Source organism: Haematobia irritans, chromosome 4 (assembly GCF_050003625.1).
Source record: "Haematobia irritans isolate KBUSLIRL chromosome 4, ASM5000362v1, whole genome shotgun sequence".
Lineage (NCBI taxonomy): Eukaryota > Metazoa > Arthropoda > Insecta > Diptera > Muscidae > Haematobia > Haematobia irritans.
Window position 1 is genome coordinate 216,636,837 of NC_134400.1, and position 27,397 is coordinate 216,664,233.

At 32.6% G+C, this 27,397-nt stretch overlaps 1 protein-coding gene across 3 annotated transcripts in view; it reads right to left on the reverse strand.

Moving 5' to 3' along the window:
* Positions 1-2,450: 2,450 nt before the first annotated feature.
* LOC142234983 (RNA-binding protein Musashi homolog Rbp6) overlaps positions 2,451-27,397 on the reverse strand; it is a 1,501,536-nt gene continuing 1,476,589 nt past the window's right edge. For 2 of the 3 annotated variants that reach the window (XM_075306193.1, XM_075306192.1), the window contains exons 13-15: positions 18,748-18,813; positions 16,625-16,857; positions 2,451-3,672 (exon numbers count right to left, since the gene is read on the reverse strand). In XM_075306193.1, the coding sequence (XP_075162308.1) occupies positions 3,631-3,672; positions 16,625-16,857; positions 18,748-18,813 (341 nt within the window). In that variant the 3' untranslated portion in view covers positions 2,451-3,630. Of the gene's footprint in view, positions 3,673-15,846; positions 15,911-16,624; positions 16,858-18,747; positions 18,814-27,397 lie in introns of all 3 variants that reach the window. The other variant, XM_075306194.1, reaches the window with a different exon arrangement.

Here is a 27,397-nt window from a genome sequence, read left to right on the forward strand (position 1 = left end):
TATATGCCTGTAAAATTTGTGAGTGAATGTTTATGCAACATAGAAAGTGTCTGTTTTATACATTTGCTGTCATTTAGGTTTTCTCTCTTACATATGTTTATATTATATGTGTGTGTGTGTATGTATATATCATATATAAATAGTAACATATTTCCCTAACTATTTGCAAAAATCAAATGTCTTTGGAAATTATTATAAAGGAAAACAATGCCTTGAATATTGTCTTTCAAGAACGTTAATTGAATTGAATAATGAATAAACGTAATAGAAAAATTGTTGATAATTGAAATTCCATTTCAAACTCCAATTGAAATGATTGTGGTTTGCACAATAATCTAATTAAATTTTTTGAATAGCTTTTATATTGGCAATGTTATAATTTATGAATAAAAACTATACATACATATGTACATATGTCTATTTTTAAGATATTAAAATTCGATTAGCTCTTAGGGCGTTTCAAAAATATTGCTAATAAAAAGAAGGAGTTTTATTATTAACCCCCATTTACATGAAACTCCGTTAGTGCTATGTTAGCTAACGAACTTTTAAACCGTGATATGTACATATCTGTCATCTTGCGTATATATTCCATATGCCAGTTAGAAATTTAACTGCCCAAAATTTTTCAGTTCAAGTTAACCGGAGAAAAGATTTTTCCATTTTTCTTTCTGTTAACTGTTAAAGTTAAAGCCTAACGGAGCTACATGAAAATGGCCGTAAATCCTATTACAAAATTTTTTGGAATTCTACAAAAATATATAAAAGGTGTTAATAGAAGATATAAGACGATTGGAAATAAAATATTTAAGAAAAAAATATATGTAACATTTCGTAGAGGAAATGTATAATTTTAGAAGTGACCAGAGCCAGGTAGGAAAATATATTCTACACATGTAAAAATTGCTGGATCTAATTACATATGGTTAAATCTCATAATTAGCCCCTTTATATATGACCAGATATGATGAGATACAATTAATTAGATATAACTCCCAGTACAAAAAATGCGACGATTTGTTCTAATTGTGGTTAAATAAAATTTTTTTAGCGTCAAAAGAACATTTTGTTTATCTAAAATTTCATTAATCAGAAAAGCTTGGGAAACATGCTTGTAGTGCTCAATGAGCATATCTGAGCATTATCTTCACTCTCTCAATCGTTAGCTATTCACAGTGAGAACAAGTGTCAGCTTAACTGTTGCTCATCGTACGAGATATTTAAAGCGTTGCGTGTGTGTGTTATATAATTTGAGAAGAGTACTCAACTCTTCTTGCTTTATATGGATAGGATAAGTATCAGTAGGCATTGTTATTATACTCCCTTCGACATAGGTATTCTGGGTAGATATAAATCCATACCGATTTGCGTTCTCTGGTGCTCATATTCCTTTATCATGAAGGCGGCTATTTGTAGTCTCGCTTTCTGTATTCGTACATAAAGATCGTAAACGTGATACAGCACACTCCACTTTACAGTTTGTACATTTTAACATGATTTAAAGCATTCCATAGAGTTTATGTAGGAATATGGTAAATGAATGCATTTTAACATGATTTGAAGCATTCCATAGAGTTTATGTAGGACTATGGTAAATGAATGCAGAGACAAATTTTAATGTATTATGCATTAGGTAGCTCAAAGTCCGTAGCTAATACAATAGACCAAGAAATACAGAGACGTCTCAAGTAAAATTAACAGTGCTGTTGTTTGTCTACAGTGCTCTTATATTATACTCAGTTGCTCATACGATTCACTCAATTTCTCTTTGAAGAATGAGGATTGCCTTTGATTTAAAAACAAAAAAATTAGCAGAATTATATATTCTTTTAGGAAATTTACAGAGTTTTCGACGAAAGTAAGGAAACGAAACAACTTAAAGATTATTTAAAGATAATTTTTCTTATGAGATAAAGTGCAATGTGCAGATAGACAATAGCACTGTTAATTCACTTGAGATATTTATATGTATTTTTGGTCCAGGGTTAAAAGTTTTTGTTAATATTAAAACATACATTTTCATATATTTTACAGTGACAATATCTTATTTACTGTGTCAAACCCTAATCTCAATAGAATTTCAATTCAGTATGATACCTTCTTTTAATCTGTTTTGAAATATTCGATTAGCTTATTGAAAAGTAATATATTAAATTTAAATTTTTTACTTTACAAGTATTTTTGCTTTATAAATCGAATTGTGAAATTTTATTGTTTCCTCTCGTTTAGAGAAAGTTAACTATAACAAATTAAAAAATAATGCATGTCTCAGAAATAAATTAACACATTTTAAAAAGTGTTTAGATAACAAGTACAATAATTAAGATTAATTTGTTGTTTTTTTTTGTTTTGCTGGGTAGGGGGGGGGGGGGAGGATAATTCTGAAATCATTATTTGTTTGTTTTGTTTTTTTTTTTTTGGAATAACAAATACAAGGTTTGTGTCAAATGTTTATGTTGGAGATTTTTATAGATTGCATTATTTTTTAGTACAAATTTGGGTATGGCTTAGAAAATTAATATATTTTAATTATCAATAATTTAATTAATTTAATTTGTTTATTATTTGTGGGGGATTTTGCCTGCTTATTTTTATGGTTTAATAATATATTTTTTTTTGTTGATTTTTTAATTATATAATTTTACTATATGATTTTGTAAAGACTTATTTGTTTTATGGTCTTATTTACCATGATTTCATTTTTCTGGTAATATTTTCAAAGAACTTTTGTCGTTGGACAGACTTTTTCTTTATGTTTTTTTTTTCATTTATCATCACCTTTCAGCTTTGAATGTAGAAAATATTGTTACATTTTATAATGTTCGTTTTTTTGCAATTAATTAATAATAATAAAAAAATTATGTTCTTGTTGTTCATGATTAATGCCGACAACGACGACCACTATGATGTTGTTGTTGTTGTCTGCGGTTGTAAAATTTTCAAATTGTATACATTTGTTGTTGTTGTTGTTGGGGAATGATGTTGTTAGCATTGATGTATGCCTTCTCTTTATGGTTGATGTTGTTGATTTTTTCTTTAATTGTTTTTTTTTTGTCTTGTTTGTTTTTTTACTGAGTTGTAGGATAATTGTCACCCTGTTATCCTTTGGCATACATGCAAAAATTGTTTAAGGACCCACTGGTTTCGTTAATCTGCTGCCATTTTATACCATTTTTGGGGGAGGAAGATTTTCAGGGGTTATCTGGGGGATATTTTTGGATCTTTTTTTGTTGGTTTTATATTTTTTTTTTGTATATAATGCAAATGTTTTTTGGTTTTTTTGTTCATTTGTAGTTTTCATATATATATTTAGTATATAGATTTTTGTATATATTTAATTATGTATATATTTTTTTGTTCATATATATATATAGTAAGAGTTGATGTAAATATGTATTTGGTGTAATTGGTTTGGTTTTTTTATTTGAATTTTATTTTGCAACATTTCGTAACGGATGTTCTCGTTCTTCTTTGTATTGTTGTTGTTATTATTATAGTTGTTGTTGGTCAACAAAATAGCTGCTATGTTGTTAATGCTGCTGTTGCTGCTGTCGCCCGGACTGTCACTTTGTTGCTGCTTAACAGAATTAAATGTTGTATTTTTTTATTTGTTGCGGTCGATGCCTCCACTTAATGGTAACCATTTGTAAATGCCGCAGGAATTAGTGGTCCCTGTAAAATATGCCCATATCATCCAATTCGTACCAAAACAGGAAAGGGAAGAAGATAAACAAAAACAAAAATTTTTTATAGATATATTATAAAACCACAAAAAAAAAAAATAGAAACAAACTGTATATACGAGTTTATATATAAAACATGAATAAAATGCATGTGCGTGGGTGTATGTAAAGTGCTGGTTTTAAATATTTTAGTTTTTTTTGTTTTTGCAAAAGGATAGCATTTAATTAAAAATTCCACTTGTTTTTACTTTAATCAGCAGTAAAGTGCTCTCTTTAGCATATTTAATTAACAATGCAATGAAGTATATAAAGACATAGGGGCGAATGTGGGAATATCTTGCTGTAAGGTGCAGGGACACCAATTGTATGTGTACATCGCATGTAGAAATTGTGGCGACTTATGAATATACGTAAAAAATGAATTTCTTTCCTTGCAAACTAAATTTTAGACTATCGAAGTTTGCTTTTGTTTTTAAAATTGTTTCTTTCAGGTCAAACAATGTTCTTTGGGGACAAACGTGTTGACGCGTAGTAGTCTGACAAGAAAAGAAAACTGTGTTTGGTCTAAAATTTCGTTTGGAGGAAAGAATTGTTTGTTTTTGTAAGTATCCTACGGGAAATGGATTAACCCAAGGGCCGGTACAGGACTGTTGTGTATGGACCAATCTTAGTTCTGGTCCATACGTATGGAAGGGTCCGGTCTCTATAACATGGATTTGTCATTGATGGGATACATTTAAATTTAAATTTTAAATATTGCGTCTATGTGGCCTAAAAAATCAAGGGCTGCCACTACTCTAAACCTAACCACACCATGGGACTGGGTCAAACTAGCGGCATATTAGATTCGTGCAGCTTTACAATCTTTTTTTGACCGACTCAGAGATATTGTCAAGGCAAACTATGGCCATATCGAGGAACAGTGAATTGATGCTTAAATTAAGTTTATTTCCAAACATTTTTTTCATTTGAATCAGTAAAAAATATGTTCACCAAAACAAATAGGGTTGCTTGGATTGCTAATCGTCCGTGACAGATACCCTGTATAATTCATAAATTATTAATCTGTCAAGTTTATATACTCGTATTTTGAGGATTTCATCTAACTGCACATTACACGGATTTACTACCTATAGCGTTCTCTATTTGTCACTATATATTTGCTTATCAAAAATTCAATCATATTAACGGAGTAGATTTTCATGGTTATAAATATTTGAACTGAAATGTATTTAGATTTTTTAATATTCCTTTCACATGAAAAAAAAAACAATCTTCTCATAATTAAATGCACATTTATTTATACATATGTATATAGTTTTGTTATTTCATTTATAGTATTTATTATTATATTGCATTGACATATTTAATTGAATTATAATGTGATTTTATGGCTTTACAATATGCAATATACTAATACGAAATTGCATATGTATGCATTGACAGATTATAGATTGAGAAAATCCAGCAGCGAAATGAAGCAATTATTTCAGAAAATTAAGCCCATCAAGGAGTTATATATGACGCACATATGTGTACACGCAAAGAAAAAAAACGTTTGGAAAACGTGTACCGAAATGTTTTTCTTTTGTTAGAGTTTTTTGAATTGCTTCGAAAATTTTAAACTTTTATCACCAAAAAAATTCGTTTGTTACAAAATTTTTATTTTTTCAATAAAAAAAAGTTATTTTTAAAACAACAACACAGTTCATTTCGTTTATATCAAACACTGTTCTTTTCTGACTTTAGGTCTTTAATAAGACACATTTTACAGTTCAAAATTTAATATACTACAATGTAATATTGAACATTTTTTCGGAATTTTCCGAACATATCTGGAATATATGTAAAAAAAAAAACTTTGGCCGAAGCAGGGATCGAACCCACGATCCTTGGCATGCAAGTCGGACGTAGCAAAAATCGTATAAAATCGTATAATTTCTTCTACATTGTTGGTATTACAGGAAAAGGTGTTAAGAACCAAAAAACCTCGTGGATGAGAGAAGTGAGGGAAAATGCAATTAGCAAGAAAACAATGTTTTTTTTTTTTTGAGTTAGTCTTTATGAAATTGTTTTTACATCCTGGAAAAGAATAAACGTTTATCACAAAAAGTATATAATTTTCTTCCAAATATACTTCCTTACAGCGAAAAGCAAATGAGAAACGAACTTTGTTTGTCTAAAATTTCGTTTGGGAAGAAAGAATTATTTTTTGCTTGTACGGACTTTTCACTCTTAGGATTTTTTATGAAAACAGGCATTACGCTTATTTTTTTTTTGCCATTTTATATTTTTATATCGGAAGCTGTATACGTGACGCTGTATGATAATTTCGCTTTTGATAATTTTTAAAAAGTATCACTTGCAATGAAAGGTGGCATACAGATTTAAAAAAAGGATGATAAAAACTAATGTCCTTTTTTGTGAAGAAAACAATATGAAATATGTTTTTTTTTTTTTTATGAAATTATAAAGTCACGTATTTGTTTCAAATTGGATGTAAATAAACTCAACAGTCCTTTTATCTCCATTTCATCGAAAATCAATCCTTGAAATGAACAATTAATTGAAAATCCCGGGTTACCTATTACAGAAAATGTTCATTGCCTATTCTCTGGCTTGTCCACTTGATAACATGGTTGTCATTCTTGCCAAAAATAATCGACCAAATTTAAAGAAATTTTTACCAGAAATCTACCAAATTAAAAAAAAAAACGTAATATGAAGTTTATCAAAATTGTATTTCTATAGAAAATTTGGTCAAAATTGTATTTCTATAGATAATTTAGTCAAAATTTTATTTCTATGGACTTTTTTAAATTCTATTTATATAGAAAATTTTGTCAAAACTTTATTTCTATAGAAAATTCTGTCTATAGTTAATTTTATCAAAATTTTATTTCTATAAAAATTTTTGAAAAAATGATTTCTATAGAAAATTTTGCCAATATTTTATTTCAATAGAAAATTTTGTCAAATTTCTTTTCTAGAGAAAATTTTGTCAAATTTCTTTTCTAGAGAAAATTTTGTCAAAATTTTATTCCAATGGAAAATTTTGTCATCATTTTATTTTTATAGACATTTTTGTAAACATTTTATTATACCCTGCGCCACACTGTGGAACAGGGTATTATAAGTTAGTGCATATGTTTGCAACACCCAGAAGACGAGATAGACACATGGTGTCTTTGGCAAAAATGCTCAGGGTGGGCTCCTGAGTCGATATAGCCATGTGTCTGTTCGTGAACACATTTTTGTAATCAAAGTCTAGGTCGCAGTTTTAGTCCAATCGACTTCAAATTTGGCACAAGTATGTGTTTTGGCTCAGAATAGAACCCTATTGATTTTGGAAGAAATCGGTTCAGATTTAGATATAGCTCCCATATATAGCTTTCGCCCGATTTACACTCATATGACAACAGAGGCCAATTTTTTGCTCCGATTTAGTTGAAATTTTGCACAGGGAGTAGAATTAGCATTGTAGCTATGCGTGCCAAATTTTATTGAAATCGGTTCAGATTTAGATGCAGCTCCCATATATATCTTTCGCCCGATTTACACATGACTACAGAGGCTAATTTTTTGCTTCGATTTAGTTGAAATTTTGCACAGGGAGTAGAATTAGCATTGTAGCTATGTGTGCCAAATTTCGTTGAAATCGGTTCAGATTTAGATATAGCTCCCATATATATGTTTTTCTGATTTCGACAAAAATGGTCAAAATACCAACATTTTCCTTGGAAAATCGCTGCTGCTTAGTCGAAAAGTTGTAAAAATGACTCTAATTTTCCTAAACTTCTAATACATATATATCGAGCGATAAATCATAAATAAACTTTTGCGAAGTTGCCTTAAAATTGCTTCAGATTTAAATGTTTCCTATATTTTTATACCCTCCACCATAGGATGGGGGTATATTAACTTTGTCATTCCGTTTGTAACACATCGAAATATTGCTCTAAGACCCCATAAAGTATATATATTCTGGGTCGTGGTGAAATTCTGAGTCGATCTGAGCATGTCCGTCCGTCTGTTGAAATCACGCTAACTTCCGAACGAAACAAGCTATCGACTTGAAACTTGGCACAAGTAGTTGTTATTGATGTAGGTCGGATGATATTGAAAATGGGCCATATCGGTCCACTATTACGTATAGCCCCCATATAAACGGACCCCCAAATTTGGCTTGAGATTGCACTAAGAGAAGCAAATTTCATCCGATCCGGCTGAAATTTGGTACGTGGTGTTAGTATATGGTCTCTAACAACCATGCAAAAATTGGTCCACATCGGTCCATAATTATATATAGCCCCCATATAAACCGATCCCCCGATTTGGCTTGCGGAGCCTCTAAGAGAAGCAAATTTCATCCGATCCGGCTGAAATTTGGTACATGGTGTTGGTATATGTTCTCTAATGACCATGCAAAAATTGGTCCACATCGGTCCATAATTATATATAGCCCCCATATAAACCGATCCCCAGATTTTACCTCCGGAGCCTGTTAGAGGAGCAAAAGTCATCCGATTCGATTGAAATTTGGTCCGTGGTGTTAGTATATGGTCTCTAACAACCATGCAATAATTGGTCCATATCGGTCCATAATTATATATAGACCCCATATAAATCGATCTCCAGATTTTCGGTCTATAGTTATATATATTGGCGATCCCTAATCACACAAAAATTGGTCCTTATCGGTTCATAATCATGGTTGCCACTCGAGCCAAAAATAATCTACCAAAATTTTATTTTAAAGAAAACATTTTAAAAATGTTATTTCTATAGAAAATTTGTCAAAATTTTATTTCTATAGAAAATTTTGTTAAAATTTTATTTCTATAGAAAATTTTATCCAAATGTTATTTCTATAGAAAATTTTATCCAAATGTTATTTCTTTAGACATTTTTTTCCAAATTTTACTTCTATAGAAAATGTTGTAAAAATTTAATTCTATAGAAACTTTAAACTTAAATATATACGTATTTAATCGGCCTTTTATAGTTTAATATATACCACGTATGAACTATGTGGTATATATTACGGTGTTAGGAAGATTTAAGATACCTTGCCATCGGCAAGTGTTACCGCAACCCAAGTAATTCGATTGTGGAGTCTTCAGTAGAAGTTTCTACGCATGGTGGAGGGTACATAAGCTTCGGCCTGGCCGAACTTACGGCCGTATAGACTTGTTTTTTACTAAAATTGCCGACTTAAAATTTGAGTCTATAGATTTTGTAGAAGTGTATCAAATTCTGTCCAGATCGAGTGATATTTAAATGTATGTATTTGAAACAAACCTTTATATATAGCCCCCAACACATTTGTCGGATGTGATATGGTATCGAAAATTTAGATCTACAAAGTGGTGCAGGGTATAATATAGTCGGCCCCGCCCGACTTTAGACTTTCCTTACTTCTTTGGTATAATTCAACCAACTGTGACAACCGTGCTTGGAACCCTATGGTTTGAGAAGATAAAATTACCCAAAATTATAGTATTGCACTCATTAGTTCAATTTTATGTTGTATAGTCATTTCAAAGTAATCTAATATAGCACACATTTGCTACAGTATACTTTAAAAAGTTGGTGGATGAAAACATTATAAAAGGAACATAAACAACATATTTCCCAATGAAGACAGTGGAGGAAAAACAACGTTTGAAACAAAAATAAAATATATTTCAAATTTATTTTCTGGCAAAAAAGTTTGAAATTAAAAATCATCAAATAAAAATTTTTAACTTATAAATTAATATGACATCTTATGATGGGCAGGATAAGGCTTTTCCTTATAAACAGAAAAAATACTCTTCTCAGGAACGAAAATTTAGACAAACGAAATTCCGCTTGCTTATAAAGTATTTTCTTGTATAGCAGATAAACATGAATTTATGATAAATTATTCAACGATTCTCTTTAATCTACTTTATTTATTTTTAAAGAATTTTTTAGCGTCAAAAGAAAACTTTGCTTGTCTGAAATTTTGTTCCTCAGAAAATAAAACTCTTCTTTCAGTGTAGGGACTTGCCTTACAAAACTTTTTAACTAATAAATTAATATGACATTATTTCTCTTATTATGGGCTGGATAAGGCCTTTTCTTATAAAGTAAACATAAGGCCTTTGTACAGCAATTTCACTTTATGTGGAAAGGAATGTGGAATATTCTAAGTACGTCTCTATAATGCCTGGAAGGAGGCCTACCAAGCACATTAACTACTCTGCTGCGATTTTATACAAAAAAAAAAAACAAAAACGCATCGACGGTGTCACAACGTTTTTAGTAATAATCTTTGTGCTTTATGATTTGTTTGAAAAACAAACAAAACAAATTTAATATTCGATGGTTTTCTATTTCAAAAATATTTCCACGAAATATTACATACCAACACATATACCCATGCATTTCGGGGAGAAAATATGTACATGTCATATTTGTATAATACGATAAGGGATTTGCATAAAATAAATTTAAAATTTTGAATAAAAAAACCTCATCATAGGGATATGAATATATACTCGTATATATGAGATATTCCAGAAAAGATGAGTAACGCAGGTGAATAGTATTAAACTAGCATATCTTGAAGATAATTAAGTTAAGATCAAAGGCCTTGAATTCAGATTTTATATTCCCACTAAAGGTAGAGAGTATATTTTGTTGAATACGAACAAAAAGTTTAACGACCGTTAAGAGTTTTCGGCTTTTGTGATTTTTTTGTATGTTTTTTATATAAAAGGTCTTATTTGATATCGACGAAAGCTGAAAAAATCTTTTCTTAACTAAACAATAAGACTATATAGGTTGTAAGGTTCAAACCTAGCACGAAATTTTTGTTATGAAAAAGTTGTCAGAGCAATGGGTGTCGTGTCGCTCACTCGGGACGGTTAGAGCAAGAGTGAGGCCATTAAGTACAATCCAATGGAATTGTAGTGTCGTATCATGTTAGTCGATCAACGGGTTTAAGCCGAAGATCAAGAAAGAGGCGGAACAGTGGACTGCATTCTTGAAGCCAAAGATCAAGAAAGAGGCGGAACAGTGGACTGCATTCATGAACATTCCATGGCGACGGGTCATCAATACCGGATTGACCCGATGGGTCCGGCTCATCGGGCAGCCATATTAGTGTACGTGCTTTTGTGTTGTTCCCTTCCGAAACGGGGTAGAGCAGAGACCGGTCATGATAGCGTTTAGTTTGCCGAAACCAGATTTATTATCGTTCGGTTTTGGTTATAAAATGGAGGCCCCTTGTCATTGTGCTTAACATGGAATCAGGCAGCACTCAGTGATAAGAGAGAAGTTCACCAATGTGGTATCACAATGGACTGAATAGTCTGAGTGAACTTGATACATCGGGCTGCCACCTAACCTAGGTCGGAACAGTATTAGAAATGCACCCACTCCAGACACAGGTTACACCTCACCAAAACCCTCTCAGTAATGCAGGTGACATTTCTGAGTGTTTCAAAGCTTCTCTAAATGGTTTCACCGCAATATGGGCAGCACTCAATGATAAGAAAGAAGTTCACCACTGTGGTATCACAATGGACTGAATGGACTAAAGACTAAGTGGGTCTGAAATATTGGGCTGCGATTAGACCTAACCTAACCTTGTCAGACTACATGACCTTCCGACATATAATTGCATTGGGCTCGAGGGTAATATTAGTGAGATTGCAGATTTTATGAATTGGAAGTGAAGTAATGGTGGGGCGAGTCCAGAGACGATGCAGTATGTCATCTGAGATTCATGGGTGATTGCAGCAGTTCGCCAGACATATCTTTAGCGTCTCCTGGTATAATAAAGAAAAATGTCCTAGCAACTCGCCATTTCACTGGGGGCAGACTTCCTCCCCATAATTCTTCCCATTGACTGACTATCCGACTTTATAAACTCTGAACGTCAGACGTTTATCAACCAAAAGGAAGCCAACTGGGACGCTTTCAGATAATATACCGATCGCTTGTTCCGCAGCAGCCGCTCGCATTCATAGCCGATGGCCGAATTACCTAGGTGAGGCCAACTTGCTACACACAAAAAATTTTCACGAAAATGTTTCCAATTAAAATTTTAATTGAGTTTTAAAAAATATTCAATTAAAAAATTAATTGATTCAACAATTTTTTTAATTGAAACAAAAATCAATCACAAAAATAATAGTATCAATTAATTTTTTAATTGGATCAATTAACTTTTTAATTGACCTACAATTAATTTTTTAATTGATACTATCATTTCTGTGATTGAAGACATTTCAATTAAAAATTAATTGTATCAATTAATTTCGTGATTGAATCAGAAAAAATTTTTTTTGTGTGTAGCAGAAGCGGCAGGAGTTGCGGACGTGCGTGACTCTTTGATATAAAACTGAATGAAAATCTGAAAATGCCAAACGCATGGGTTTATCAATAATCTTACCACGATGATAGTATTTTTTTTGTCATGTAAAATTAAGATAATGTTATAATTTACAATTCATAGAATGTCTGCATAGAACCATAAATATGCTATATCTCATATAATGTTATGCAACAAAAAGCATACACTCTCATTACATTATAGTACTTGATTTGCTTTAGCGTTTGGGGAATATCATTAATTGCCTCTAACCATCCACGCCCGCATCTATTAGCTTAAACAGGTTCAAATATACAAATTTGTATCGGTAATTGGATATGTGTAGCAGTCAAGCTAGATGGGACTTTGGAAATGCCCTTTTGCATTTAAATACCTTTGTGGTTTGTGGTGGCTTATGATTTACATTATCAATTCCCTAATAACACACATACGCCACCATAGACGATGTTATTCTATTTTCAAAAGATAACATTCTACAGGAAATATGATTAACAATGACATTATATGTGTGTGGGTGTGAGTGTGGTTTAAGGTTATTTTTCAATTAGTTTGAATTATTGGAAAATTATATCCATTAGGTTTGGAAATTGGTTTTTAAAAAAAAATTGCAAAATTTTCAGTAGAAGTACAATTTTTTGTAGTTAACACAAATTAAAACGCAATTGATCCAATTAAACTATAAAATAGATAATTTTTGTATTCATTAAAAAATGCATTAATTTTTTAATTGGATATGTTTTAAATTGGCGATTGTTTTCAGTGTGCATTAAAAAGTGTCCGACACATATATGGATCTTTAATTTAAATGACTCAGAACTATCTCCTGTGGTCTAAATCAACTCCAGCTGCCCATATGTGTTCACTAGATAAGCTGCTGCAACCAATTTCTTTCCACCATTGAAGTGATAACATCAATCTTTAAACCCAATTAGAAAACTAATTTAAATTATTTTTTTTAAACCCTGCGCCACACTGTGGAACAGGGTATTATAAGTTAGTGCATATGTTTGTAACACCCAGAAGGAGACGAGATAGACACATGGTGTCTTTGGCAATAATGCTCAGGGTGGGTCCCTGAGTCGATATAACCATGTCCGTCTGTCCGTCCGTCCGGCTGTCTGTCTGTGAACACATTTTTGTGATCAAAGTCTAGGTCGCAATTTAAGTCCAATCGCCTTTAAATTTGACCCTAATTTGGGTCAGAATAGAACCCTATTGATTTTGGAAGAATTCGGTGCAGATTTAGATATAGCTCCCATATATATCTTTCGCCCGATATGCACTAATATGGACCCAGCAGCCAGAGTTTTATACCGATTCGCTTGAAATTTTGTACAAACATAACACTTAGTCGTATAGTCAAGTGTGCAAAATTTGATTGAAATCGGTTCAGATATAGATATAGCTCCCATATATGTCTTTCGCTCGATATGGACTTATATGGCCCCAGAAGCCAGATTTTTCGCCGAATTTGGTTGAAATTTTGCACTAGGAGTACAATTAGTAGTATAGTCATGTGTGCAAAATTTGATTGAAATCGGTTCAGATTTAGATATAGCTCCCATATATATATCTTTCGCCCGATATGGACTAATATGGTCCTAAAAGCCAGAGTTTTGGCCCAATTTGGTTGAAATTTTGCACAGGGAGCAGATTTAGCATTGTAGCTATGCGTGCCAAATTTGGTTGAAATCGATTCAGATTTAGATATAGCTCCCATATATATCTTTCGCCCGATATGCACTTATATAGCCCAGAAGCCAGAGTTTTATCCCGATTAGCTTGAAAATTTGCACAAGGAGTATAATTGGTAGTATAGTCATGTGTGCCAAATTTGATTGAAATCGGTTCAGATTTAGATATAGCTTCCATATATATTTTTCGCTCGATATGGACTTATATGGCCCCAGAAGCCAGAGTTTTGGCCCAATTTGGTTGAAATTAGTAATATAGTCATGTGTGCCAAATTTGATTGAGATATGTTTTTCTGATTTCGACAAAAATGGTCAAAATACCAACATTTTCCTTGTTAAATCGCCACTGCTTAGTCGAAAAGTTGTAAAAAGACTCTAATTTTCCAAAACTTCTAATACACATACATCGAGCGATAAATCATAAATAAACTTTTGCGAAGTTTCCTTAAAATTGCTTCAGATTTAAATGTTTCCCATATTTATACCCTGCGCCACACTGTGGAACAGGGTACTAAATTGTGTTCCACCCTAGTGCATTAGCCAACTTAAATTTTGAGTCTATAGATTTTGTAAAAGTCTATCAAATTCTGTCCAAATCGAGTGATATTTAAATGTATGTATTCGAAAATTTAGATCTACAAAGTGGTGCAGGGTATAATATAGTCGGCCCCGACCGACTTTAGACTTTCCTTACTTATTTTAATTAAAAAAATAATTAATTTTTTAATTGTATATTTGTTGATTTGTTCTGGGAATTTTAAAATATATCTAACATATATAGGGACAGCAGGCAGACCCCTCCTGGGGTCTGCCTGCTGTTGTTGTTCCACTTCGGATTCAACGCAGCCGATTATCATGGGAGCCTATTTTAACATCACTGATTCTGTTATTCAGATTTAGACTGACAGTTGTGGTTAATGGTTAGGATTATTTGTAGATTATTTGTTGGTGTTAATAAGGCGTTGTATTTTCCTTCTTTTTGGTCTAGTTTTGTCTTATAGAATGTTTTTCTGCCTTCTTGTTGTTGTCGCACAAAAGAGAGGCAATTTATATCACATATATATATATGAATGGTAATTTAAATTAATTTGATTTTTGAGGTCGATTTTTGTTGTAAAAAATAGTTGAATCAATTGCAATTGAATTTTTCTTTTAAACTCAATAAATTTTTTAATTGAAAAAATAGTTGGTGATATTTTTCCTGTGTACATAGATGTGTCTTTTACGACATGAATACTTGTATATATACAATTTGCAATTGCTCGTATGAAGATCTGACCAACATAACATCATCCGGCGAAGGAAGTTTGCAAACATTTCAAACTGCCACTACTTGGCACTACACTGACGCCAAAGTAGAGAAGTTGATCATTCTGGCTCTTCTTACGAATATTGTGGGAGCAACTTTACAGTACAACTTCTCACAACTAATCTTATACATCATTCGCATTACACTTCTAAAATCCACTTTAATTAGATTTTAACTGACATTTGCCTTAAAAAAAGGGATTTAAAATCTACTTTTAGTAGATTTCGAGCGTAATGTGAATAGGCTGACTATGAAACAATCTACTAGTTTCACATTAAACTTTTCTTTGTCGTGGTCAAAGGAGAAGAGGTTGAAGAGAGGTTTAATGTTCGTGTTGTATCGAAATTATATAAAAATCAATCAATTTTATATCCAGCCTATCAGAAGTCATTAGGTTAGTTGAGCATCAGCTTGGTTTTCTCTTGAACAAGAGTAATATCACTGATCACTGTGAATTAACAGTCAATCACTGTGAATTAACACAGAGTGATTGGATAATTGGAGAGTGCACAAGTGCTCTTAATTAAATTAAGAGATGGGTTATTAACTCTTTGGATGGTAGAGTTTTTATTAAGATCACAATATTTTTGATGAAGGATGACTCACAATTAATATGGCGTATTAATTAATAAGATTTTCTTTATTGAGTACATAGACTTTATATATGAGATATCCAACTAATGCATGCTTAATTGTTACTGATGCTTAATATATATTTGAATAAATATGAAAAGTGCATTGTGTTGTTATTTGTGTGAAATGAGAATGGGGAAAGTATTTGTTTTTGTGTCCTACCTTGTGCAACTGCTTTAGGATTTCAGTCTTATATATTAGCCATCGCAAAGTTCAACGAATAGATCTAAACGGAAATGAGACGAGAGAGAGAAAATACAAATAAACAGAATTGAAATACATACAAATTGATAACAACAATTTGAAAGAAGGGAGAGTATCAATTATAGGTAAAGATAAATAGAGAGAGAGAGAGAGTGTGATAGAAAAAGGTCAAACAATATTTAAAGAGAAAAAACCCGTTGTGAAAAACAAGTCAATTCAATCTAACGAACTAGATCAACTCTGCATAAGGTATTCTAAATACAATTGCGAGAAAAAAAGAACTGTTCATATCATGAGAGGAAATTTAAGGGATGGACATTTCTTACTATAGACCGTAAACCGATTTTGTATTATTTTAATTGGCAATAGAGATGACTAATAATAAGAATCCAAATTAAGATAGTTTAGCTCCAAAAGAGCAATGCAAATCAATGTTAAAACCTTTCTGAAAGAAAATATTTGCAGTGAGCTTTAAATGTTCTTATTTTGCTCTCATACAAATACGAGAGAGCATGGGGGGCATTTACTTAGCAAAGTGCAAATAAGGCTGTGTTAAGTGAATAGTGAATGTAAATGCCTTAAGCAGCGGGACCGTGTAAGCAGGAGAATGAAGCGATTCAAAATGAATGAAATGTAAAATAGAAATATTACAAATAATTTCTTTTGTCCTCTTGTTAAGGATCTAACATAGCTGGTGTTGTTGTGTTTTGTTTTTGTTATTCACTTTCAAACTTACCGGACTATAGTTGAGGGGAGCTCGACTCACGGCTATTGGGAACCCTGATGGCTGAGGACTGGTGGCCTGTACATAGCCCACATTGTCGGCGGCCGTTGAACTGTACATATCAATGGCGGGCACCGGCGAATTGGTGGAGGGAAATCCCTGTCTTGTTGTAGTGGTGTGTGGCGAGGCCGAAGGTGCGGCAAAACTATGAGCAGCTGCTGCAGCGGCTTGATAATTGTTCATTACTGAAAAAAAGGAATACATACATATAATATGAAGAGAAAATAGTAAAAAAAAATACAAAGCTATAACAATAGATGACTGAGAAAAAATATGTCTGTAGCATAGTCATGAAAACAAATCATTTATCAGAAGAGACCTAATATAAAGGCAGGCAGTTGGCTAAAAAGCTAAATAACCTAATTTTGAAAAATGCCTTTTTTCGATATGAATGCTTTAACGGACAGGTTGTTGGAACGTAAAACCTCTATTGAGTATAGATGGCTTACAAAAATTCGGCATTATGCATGTTGTATTGCAACTAACTTCAGAATGCCATCATTTCTAAACCGTATGTCTGACAGCAGACAGATTTATTCCAGTGACAGCTCATTTTATTGTTTTAAAGCTATAAAAACAATCGTGATGGAATTCAAGAGTGATAGTGTGATTGATATATATTTGGCTGAAACCCCACAAGCGGCTATCGTTATAGCCCTCCAGCATTTAGATGTGAATAGATGTCTTGTTTTTCGTGTGAATACATTTTTTAACCGCTGAACCTTCTCGATTATTTCCTTCTGTTGAAACAACCTGAATATTCCAACGACTTCCAGGTCCGCCAGTTATCAAAAGCTATATGCCCTTAAAATTCGCTTAAATATGTCTTACACAAAATGCAGGACACTCACACAAGAGGTGTTCCTACGGGAAATTGGTGCAAATTGCCACTGACGGACCTATCACAGAACTGGTACCTGTGCTCCAGTTAGTTGCAATTTTTAAATAGTCGTAATTTATTTTTTTCCGTACTCGCTTGATATTAAAATCTTAGATCCATTAAGATTTTAATATCAAGCATTTTCACATTTAGTGAAATAAAATTATTATCAAAAATTATATTTCAAAAGTTTTGTTTTTCATATCGGGTTCGATTGGGATGCCCAAATTGAAACGGATTTCTAATAGTTTGTCCGAGACTGATTCCTGAGGACCTGTCTATGGGGTGCTCCTGCTAAATTGTCCCAGGACGTGTCCTTAGGGATGAGTCCAAGATGCGTTCTAAAATGTAAATTTACTCCGCCAATGACAAACCCATGTTAAAGTGAGCAGTCCCTTCCACACGTTTTGACCAGAACTGGGACTGGTCCATACACACCAGGGACTAGTCCTGTACCGGTTCTGTGGTTGATCCATTTCCCGTAGGGGTTTAATTGATTGCTTTTCCTCAGTATCATGATAGCTCATACAGTTGTTATTATACATCGCATCAATATTACGTCTTGAGAACACTAGCATATCTAGTGTGCGGTTTTAGTTTAAATGGGACCAATAAGTAGGAGCAGTAAGAGCTTGCAGGTAGCCAGAGGCATACCAACAGATTCTAGTTCACCTCGAATACGTAAGGTATTTCCTAGCCTTGCTAACTCATCCGTTTCGCAGTTCCCCTGTATGTTCCTAAGGCCAGGCACTTATATTAGGTGAATATTGTACTGGTCAGACATCTCGTTGAGAGATTTGCGGCACTCTCTCAACGAGAAACACAAAAAAAGTTAAAATTATACTATAGTTAATAAAAGTTGGCATCACATAATTAGATAGATAGACAGAGAAAGACAAATCGGAAAATATGAGGTTATTTCTAGCATTTCGGCAGAGTGCTTTTCAAAAGCACGGTTACCGATGTACTGTATCTATTTCCTGGTATCTACTGATACTTAATTATAATTCTCTGATAGAATATTTTAAATGTTCACTTACTAGTGATTTATTGACATTTTTAAAAAGTTTTCCCTCTTGTCACTTTAAATAGCAATTTCATTAAGTTGTTTTCCATTTTAGCTATTATCTTGTTGTATGAAAATTTTTTGCCAACGCTTCGTTTATTCTATAAGTTATAACATAGATTCACTTACCCGATAATGCTTGAGTAAGCAACGGTGTATTGTTATTTGGCGTTAGCTGACCATTACTCAAATCCACTAAAATTGATTAAACATCCACATCCAGCGAAGGAGTGACAGCATAGTCATTGAATCCAATCCAAGGCAATACAGTAAAGCAGAGCGCGAACGAGAGGAGAAGAAAAGAAGCAAAAGATGGAAGAAAATGTATATTAAAATTTAATATATAATAGATAAACATCTTGATGTACAGTCAGTTAAATATAAAATGACACTAACTTCATTAGGGGGAAAAAGTAGAAGAAAAAAATAGAAAATGAAAACGAAGAAGAATGAATCAAAGTTGAGAACTATTAATCAAAGACTTTCTAATTGAATAATATTGGCTCATACAGAAAGAAAAAAAAAATATATCTACTAAAAGACACGCATTCACTGATCCAAACAGGTCAAACACACACAACACAAATACGTAGTATTTTAAAGCATGCCTTTCAAAATTCACTCAATCGCTCACTAAGTGCATGACTAATAAAACAGTAAAGAGAGTAACAGGAGTTAGAGCTACAATGCATCAGCATCATAGAATTCAATATAAAAATCTACTTAAAGTTGGTGTATGTATGTGTGTGTGTCTGTGTGACTAAGTTAGTGTAAGGTTCTTGTTACAATGGAAGTGTGTATGAAAGAGAGTTTTAAAGATATGTTTCGAATGAGCACTACTGGTGGGGTTATCGCTGGGATCCTTAAGCATTCGTATAATGGTAATTAATCCTGCTTTTGATATCTTATTCAGTTTTAGTCTCATCGGTGGTGTGATATTGTTTTTGTTTTTTTTTTTCTTATATCAATTTTATTATAAAATTGGAATTGGCTCTATTGGAAGACTATTCTATTTTCCAAGCAGTAGAAGTCTGTAGAACATGATAGGAAAACTAACGCACAATGATTGATTATGGCAACTAGAAACAGGCAATAAGCGTAATGTAACAAAAATAAGACAACGTTTTGTACTTGTTGTTGTTGTTTTTCACTTTTTTCCACATTGCTTGCAGCAGCAAAACAAATAAATCATCGATATAAATTAAAGCTTGTCTCTGCCATAGCAAACTAGAAAAATAATGCTGAAAAATCACAAAACAATGGCATAATATACTGCATTTCAGATGGAGAGTAATATGTAACAAATTTAATGCTAGAAAAATTATTGAGTTCTTAATTAATTAATTAATTAAAAACTAATTCTGTAGAAAATTTCAGTAATTTTCGGTATACAATTTGATTTTTATGGTAATTTAAAATGTTGTTTTCTTTCTATAAAATATTTAGTTCATAGTTATAATATAATTCACCGTGATATGATTGTACGTTAAAAACGAGCGAACACCAATCCTAGATAAGCTACCATCACGAAAACGCAAAGACGTCAATGTCAATGGAAGAAAATTAAGAAAAAAATTACAAGTAGTGACAAAATACGACAAATGAAGTCCCATATACATATAATACTTATACCATGTAAATTCCTTCGAAAACCGGTCAATAAAACTCAGAAATTATAGCATTATAGAGAGGGGATAATCCACTGATGAAAAAATGTTGGTGTTCGGTCGAAACTGTGATTGAACCCAGAACCCTTTGTATGCAGCTCGGGCATTCTAACCATCACATCACGGCGGCTCCCTGGATGTGTTCAATAACTCATTACGATAAGCTTCGGTTAAAGTGAGGATTATCACAGATGGATTTGTCCATCGCTAAACTGATGCTAAATTTAATTATTGTAATAAGGATTTATTACCGTGCATTCCAATTTTTTGACTTTTTGGGCTTAATGTATTTGAAAAAATAAAACAATATTTGATTTTTGTTATACCCACCACCATAGAATGGTGACGGGGGTATAATAAGTTTGTCATTCCGTTTGTAACACATCGAAATATCGATTTCCGACTATATAAAGTATATATTCTTGATCAGGGAGAAATTCTAAGACGATATAACGATGTCCGTCTGTCCGTCTGTCCGTCTGTCTGTCTGTCTGTCTGTCTGTTGTAATCACGCTACAGTCTTCAATAATGAAGCAATCGTGCTGAAATTTAGCACAAACTCGTCTTTTGTCTGCAGGCAGGTCAAGTTCGAAGATGGGCTATATCGGTCCAGGTTTTGATATAGTCCCCATATAAACCGACCTCCCGATTTGGGGTCTTGGGCTTATAGAAATCGTAGTTTTTATCCAATTTGCCTGAAATTTGACATCTAGAGGTATTTTATGACCATAAAGAGGTGTGCCAAAAATGGTGAGTATCGGTCCATGTTTTGGTATAGCCCCCATATAGACCGATCTCCCGATTTTACTTCTTGGGCTTATAGAAACCGCCGTTTTTATTCAATTTACCTGAAATTGGAAATCTAGAGGTATTGTAGGACCACAAATACGTGTGCCAAAAATTGTGAGTATCGGTCCATGTTTTGGTATGGTCCCCATATAAAACGACCTCCCGATTTGGGGTCTTGGGCTATAGAAACCGTAGTTTTTATCCAATTTGTCTGAAATTAAAAATCTAGAGGTATTTTAGAACCATAAAGAGGTGTGCCGAAAATGGTGAGTATCGGTTCATATTTTACTATAGCCCCAATATAGACCGATTTCCCGATTTTACTTCTTGGGCTTCTAGAATCCGAAGTTTTTATCCTATTTGCCTGAAATTGGAAATCTAGAGATATTTTCGGGTCATAAAGAGATATGCCGAAAACGGTGAGTATCGGTCCATATTTTAGTATAGCCCCCATAAGAACGATCTCCCGATTTAACTCCTTGGGTTTCTAGAAACCGCAGTTTTTATCTGATTTGCCTGAAATTGTAAATATTCTGGTATTTTAGGCTCACAAAAACGTGTATCGGATTAAGTTTTTATCGGTCCATTTGGTAATGCCTCCATATAGACCGACTTCATTTCTTGAGGGTGTAGAAGGCGCACTGATCATGAAAATTGCTTGAAACTCAATGTAAAATTTCCAGATTTTACTTCTACAGATTTAAGATTTTAAATCAAGACGTTATTTTATAATTTTCTTGCACACTTACAAGAGATGTTAATGATTCCTCTAAAACTCAAACAAAAATGGTTCTTATAAATCCAGAATCTGATATAGTCCTCATAGATGAAATCTTTAAATTTATCTTCGGGAAGTGTCCTCAAGTCCTCAAGCCCTTCTGAGATTTCAAAGGAAACCCTAATATTTGGTTCATGGTGGTGGGTATTTAAGGTTCGGTCCGGCCGAACTTACTGCTGTATATACTTGTTTAATTTTTCATACCTCAATGCAATTTTCTTTATACCAAGTATGTATTAAAACGTTTGTGAATGTGAGAATAAAATTCCAACACCATAAAAATAACACCAGAAACTAAAGCATAAGAAAAATTTCGTACGATTCCCAAATATGGTAAGAATGAATGCAGCAGCATGGTAATGATTTGGAGTCAAAGATTTTTCCATAATTCATAGTTATGTTTTCTTCCATTAAATGGAATATCTTCGTAAATGGTAGTTAAATTTAATACCAGATCAATAAATTTTCTTTGTTTTAACAACGTTTTGTGGAAATCTCAAAGGCAAAAAATACCGTTTAGATCAATTTTCGCATGAGGTAGTTATTTTTTTTTTTTTCATTAAACATTCCTTTGTTCTGTTTTACGGTCAATTTAAAAAAAAGTTCAGTGATGGTTTAGTTTGTGTTGCGCCTTAAGATATGCCAAGGATATTATTGGTCGAGTATTACCAACCAATAATGGTGTTGGATTACCTATCGTCTGAAGTTGGCAATATGATAGCATGAAACAGTATAGCATACTTTTGGGGATTTGAGTGCAAAAACAACTTGGCAGCATTTTTATCTGATAAAGAGCGTTACAATTGGAACTATTTTAAAAGTGACAAAAAAGTGTCATTTGCAAGACAAAAGACTATTTTTTAAAACCTAGAAAAAGGCATTTTATTTTATTGGTTTTTTGTTTATTAAATTGAAATAACTTCTTCTTAATTTTATTTAAACTTCAAAGACAATTGTATCCAAATAACATACATACAGAAGCATATTGACCCAATATGAAAAATTATGCAATCCAATGTTTACGAAATTCAATTTTTACTAAGTTAAGGAATCTTTCAAAATTTGTATGTCTCCGTTGAAGAGGTACATCGTTGATGTAAGGTAAATTTTCTTTTGATTCAATGAAATAAGTTTTAATTGAACTGAGATATTGCATTTTTGAATTATAGGTAAACAGGCTTCAAATATAGTTTAAGACTTAACCCCCTAATACCCCAAATTTTTTTGTCAGCTGATTAAATATTCAATGGCAACGACACAAAAGCAAGAAAAATGTATACACTCAGAGGAGGAATATGATCACCTCAACCATGTTTCGAGAGCAAAATTTTATTTTTGGACGGAGAACATGTAACATGTTTACAGCAACCATGTTATTTTCTCAAAAAGCATATGTCTGACTTCGGCAACCATGTATATGTTTGCCGAGAAAACACCATTTTTGCGACAAAAATGTTCCATGGTCACCGTCCAAAAATAACATTTTGCTCTCGAAACATGGTTGAGGTGATCATATTCCTTCTCTGCGTATACGGTAAAATTCAGTATATGCTGCAAAGGCTCTTGAACAGGTTCAACTAAGTTTTCTTTTTATTTTATTCATTTTTGTTGTCTTAAGGTGTGGTTTACTAAAAACTTCCTTATTTAATGAAGCCCGCCTAAAAGCGGGATTGGGCATTAGAGGGTTAATTTGAGGATTATGAAATAAAAAAAATATTTGTACGTATATTTGATGTAATTTTTTTGACATTTTTGGGTGAAAATCTTTCTTCATATATCGCAAAAATGGACTGAAAATTCGACTAGGAGGATGAAACTTCAATTAGAAAGCTAAGCTTTCTAAAAAACGTCTTTATTTTAAAGAAGTCCCATCTTTGACTCAAACCAAAATCCTTCAGGAAAGGTTAAAATATTTGGATCCAATTAAATTGTATTTAAGAGTAATTTAATATTAAAACTTTCTCTGGCCATCTTCTTATAGGTAACGTTGTTTTAACACCAACATTTTAGCTATTGTCTAGTGTCCACTATTCGATAATGAATTTTTCAATTAGGACCAATGAAAAACGATAACAAAAATCGTCCATGTTAACCTTGCCACATTTTGGGTAAACAATAGAAAAAACCCAATTCTCTTGTGACACCTATGGCGACTGAAAACTTCATCCACCAAAGTCAAGTTTAGTTTTGACTTTTTGTGATGGTTTGCTTCATTATCGTCATTTGTTTTTGTTGAATTGGTTTCTTACTCTTAAGCTTTAGCTAAAGTATTTACCTTTACTTCTATAATTTCTTATTTGTCATGATGGCATCGCATGTAATTTGCCAAAAAGGTTACCTAAGAATTTCAATGAGGGTATAAATGGCGTCAAAAGAGTTTAGAAGAAAATTGTATTTTCAATTAGGTAACAAGGAATTGAATAATTGTCCCAATGATAAAGTATTGGCTTGAATAAGGAGTGTGAGTACACAAAAACAAAGGAATGCCTTTAACATTGATTGTGAGTCGAAGAAGCAAGGAATTATACTAAGGACAAATTTAACAAATAACAAATCTCCTATTTTTGATTACCTTCTGATTTTATAGCCAAGAAATAACAAATCACCAAAATCAAGAACAATTTCGATAATATTGAAGAATTATTTCAGATTTATTGAAGCCCAGTTGTCCTCAGTTCATAAAAATTTTCTTTTATGTAAAGATACCAATTTTTTAATCGAGTCGTTTAACCTTAATCGGAATCTGGAAAAATTCGAGAGTTTTTTTAGGGTCTAAAATAGACACAATATTTTATATATAATTCAATTCAAGCTAGTGATATATTTTGATATATTCAATTATAAATAAGAAACATTTTCCGAATTCAATATTTAACTAAAATTCGGTATTTTATAGGAGAGTTATGTTGGTGGTAGCCAAATCCAAAATCTTTAAAATAAAATTAGGCATAATTGCTATAATTATTGCTATAAAAATCTGAATAGTCCTGAACTCTTTAATGTGAGACAAATATCCATTTTACTACAGTTTTTTTATTAGCTTCCATTTCTGTTTAACTAATTTGTTTAGTCAAATATCTTTATCTACTGAATTCACATTTTTAATTTTGCATAATTTATCTAATGCTTCTTACAATAAGTTTTCTAACAGTCCTTAACACCAGACAACTTCATTTTATAACAGCAATAAAAATAAATATTTGCATTTGCATTAAACATGTCCATATGTATGGAACAAAAAAAATATTATTTTTGTAAATTGTGGATTTTTCATAAGTTTAATATGCAAATAAAAGTCAATATTAATTCTTACTAACTTTTCGAGAAGTCAGACATGCCAAGGCAGTAGTATTGAGAGGAAAACAAATGGAATTGTTATGTTATGAACTCCCAAATACATTTCGTTACGAATATTTTGCCACTATCTGAGAACGATAACAATAATAAAAATATTTTTGCAAACTGCAATGTAATGGCATAAGAAGTCAAAGGGATATGAGCTTATACTAGTGATTATTTGTATAAGGACACTTAAGTAACAGGTTGGCTGATAAGTCCCCGGTCTGACACATAGCTGGCGTCGCTAGTATTAAAAACATATTATTTTTATATAGTACCAACCTTCAAATGATTCGTGTCAAAATTTGACATTTGTAAGTCAATTAGTTTGTGAGATAGAGCGTCTTTTGTGAAGCAACTTTTGTTATTTTGGAAAAAAGGAATTTCGTGTTTTGATAAAATATTGTTTTCTGAAGCGAAAAAAATAAGGTGGAAGCAAAAACTTGGTTTGATAATGAGTTTCCGGACTCTGCCCCAGGAAAATCAACAATAATTAATTGGTATGCAAAATTCAAGCGTGGTGAAATGAGCACGGAGGTCGGTGAACGCAGTAGACGCACGAATGCCACAAAATGATTTTGAATGACCGTAAAATGAAGTTGATCGCGATAGCAGGGACCTTAAAGTTTTCAAAGGAACGTGTTGGTCATATCATTCATCAATATTTGGATATGCGGAAGCTCTGTGCAAAATGGGTGCCGCGCGAGCTCACATTTGACCAAAAACAACAACATGTTGATGATTCTGAGCGGTGTTTGCAGCTTTTAATTCGTAATACACCCGAGTTTTTCCATCGATATGTGACAATGGATGAAACATGGCTCCATCACTATACTCCTGACTCCAATCGACAGTTGTTACGAAAAAAGTCACAAAAGAATAAAATTCGGCTGATTATATGGGTGCCAAAGCAATTCTTGTACGCAAAGATAAAAATAGAATTTAAGTTTTAAAATATTCTATCTACCCATAGACTGTAGCGAGTTTTAGTTTTTTTTTTTGTCGCAAGTGGTGGAAATTTGCGGAAATGGTAGTTTGTAGTTATGGATAAACTTAGATTATCAAGATCTTTGGAATATCTTAAATGTTTAAATTTCGACCAAATATGTGATTTACATTAGAGTAGGAACGCCCTTTCTTTAAAATTCACCTGCGCCACACTATGGAACAGGGTATTATAACCCAGCAAAAAAAAATTGGAAGTTCTTCCAAAGGCACAACTTTAAAAGCACTTCCAGTAGATGCACTCCCAATGATGTTCTTTATTTTAACTACCCAGGAAGTTCTTTTAATTCTATTTTTTATAATTTGGTTTTTTCATACTTTTAATGGATAATTTTAACTTTTTTTGTTTTAAATAGGTTAAAAACAGAGTAAGAATTTATAAAATGGTACAAATCATTTAAATTTTGTCGACAAAAATGTTAAATCCAATCTGAAAAAATTGTGCATTTTTAAAAATATTTGAGGTCAAACGTTTCCGACAAGCGTTGGGATCCATTAAAAATTATAAAAAATTATAAAAATTATTTATTTGACAAAATATCACAGAATTTTTTAATTTACATCCAAAACATTGAATTCGGATCACACCTGAAGAAGTGATGCAAATTCAGTGCAATGGGTGTTGAAATGGATGACTTCCGTCCTATGACAAGCCCATGTTAAATTCATCGCTTCTGGGTCAATTTTGCACCACTTCCGGATCCTAAAAGAACTTTTTCATTACTTCTTTGGCGACGCTTTTTTTGCTGGGAAGTTAGTGCATATGTTTGCAACACCCAGAAGGAGACGAGATAGACACATGGTGTTTTTGGCAATAATGCTCAGGGTGGGTCCCTGAGTCGATCTAGGTCCGTCTGTTTGTGAACACAGTTTTGTGATCAAAGTCTAGGTCGCAGTTTTAGTCCAATCAACTTCAAATTTGGAATAAGTTTCTTTTTTGGGTCAGAATAGAACCCTATTGATTTTGGAAGAAATCGGTTCAGATTTAGATATAACTTCCATATATATCTTTCGCCCGATATAGAATTTTGTGGACGAAGAAGCCAGATTTTTACTCTAATTTGCTTGAAATTTTGCACAAGGAGAACAATTAGTACTATAGTCAAGTGTGCCAAATTTGATTGAAATCGGTTCAGATTTAGATCTAGCTCCCATATATATCTTTCGCCCGATTTGGACTTATATGGCTCCAGAAGCCAGA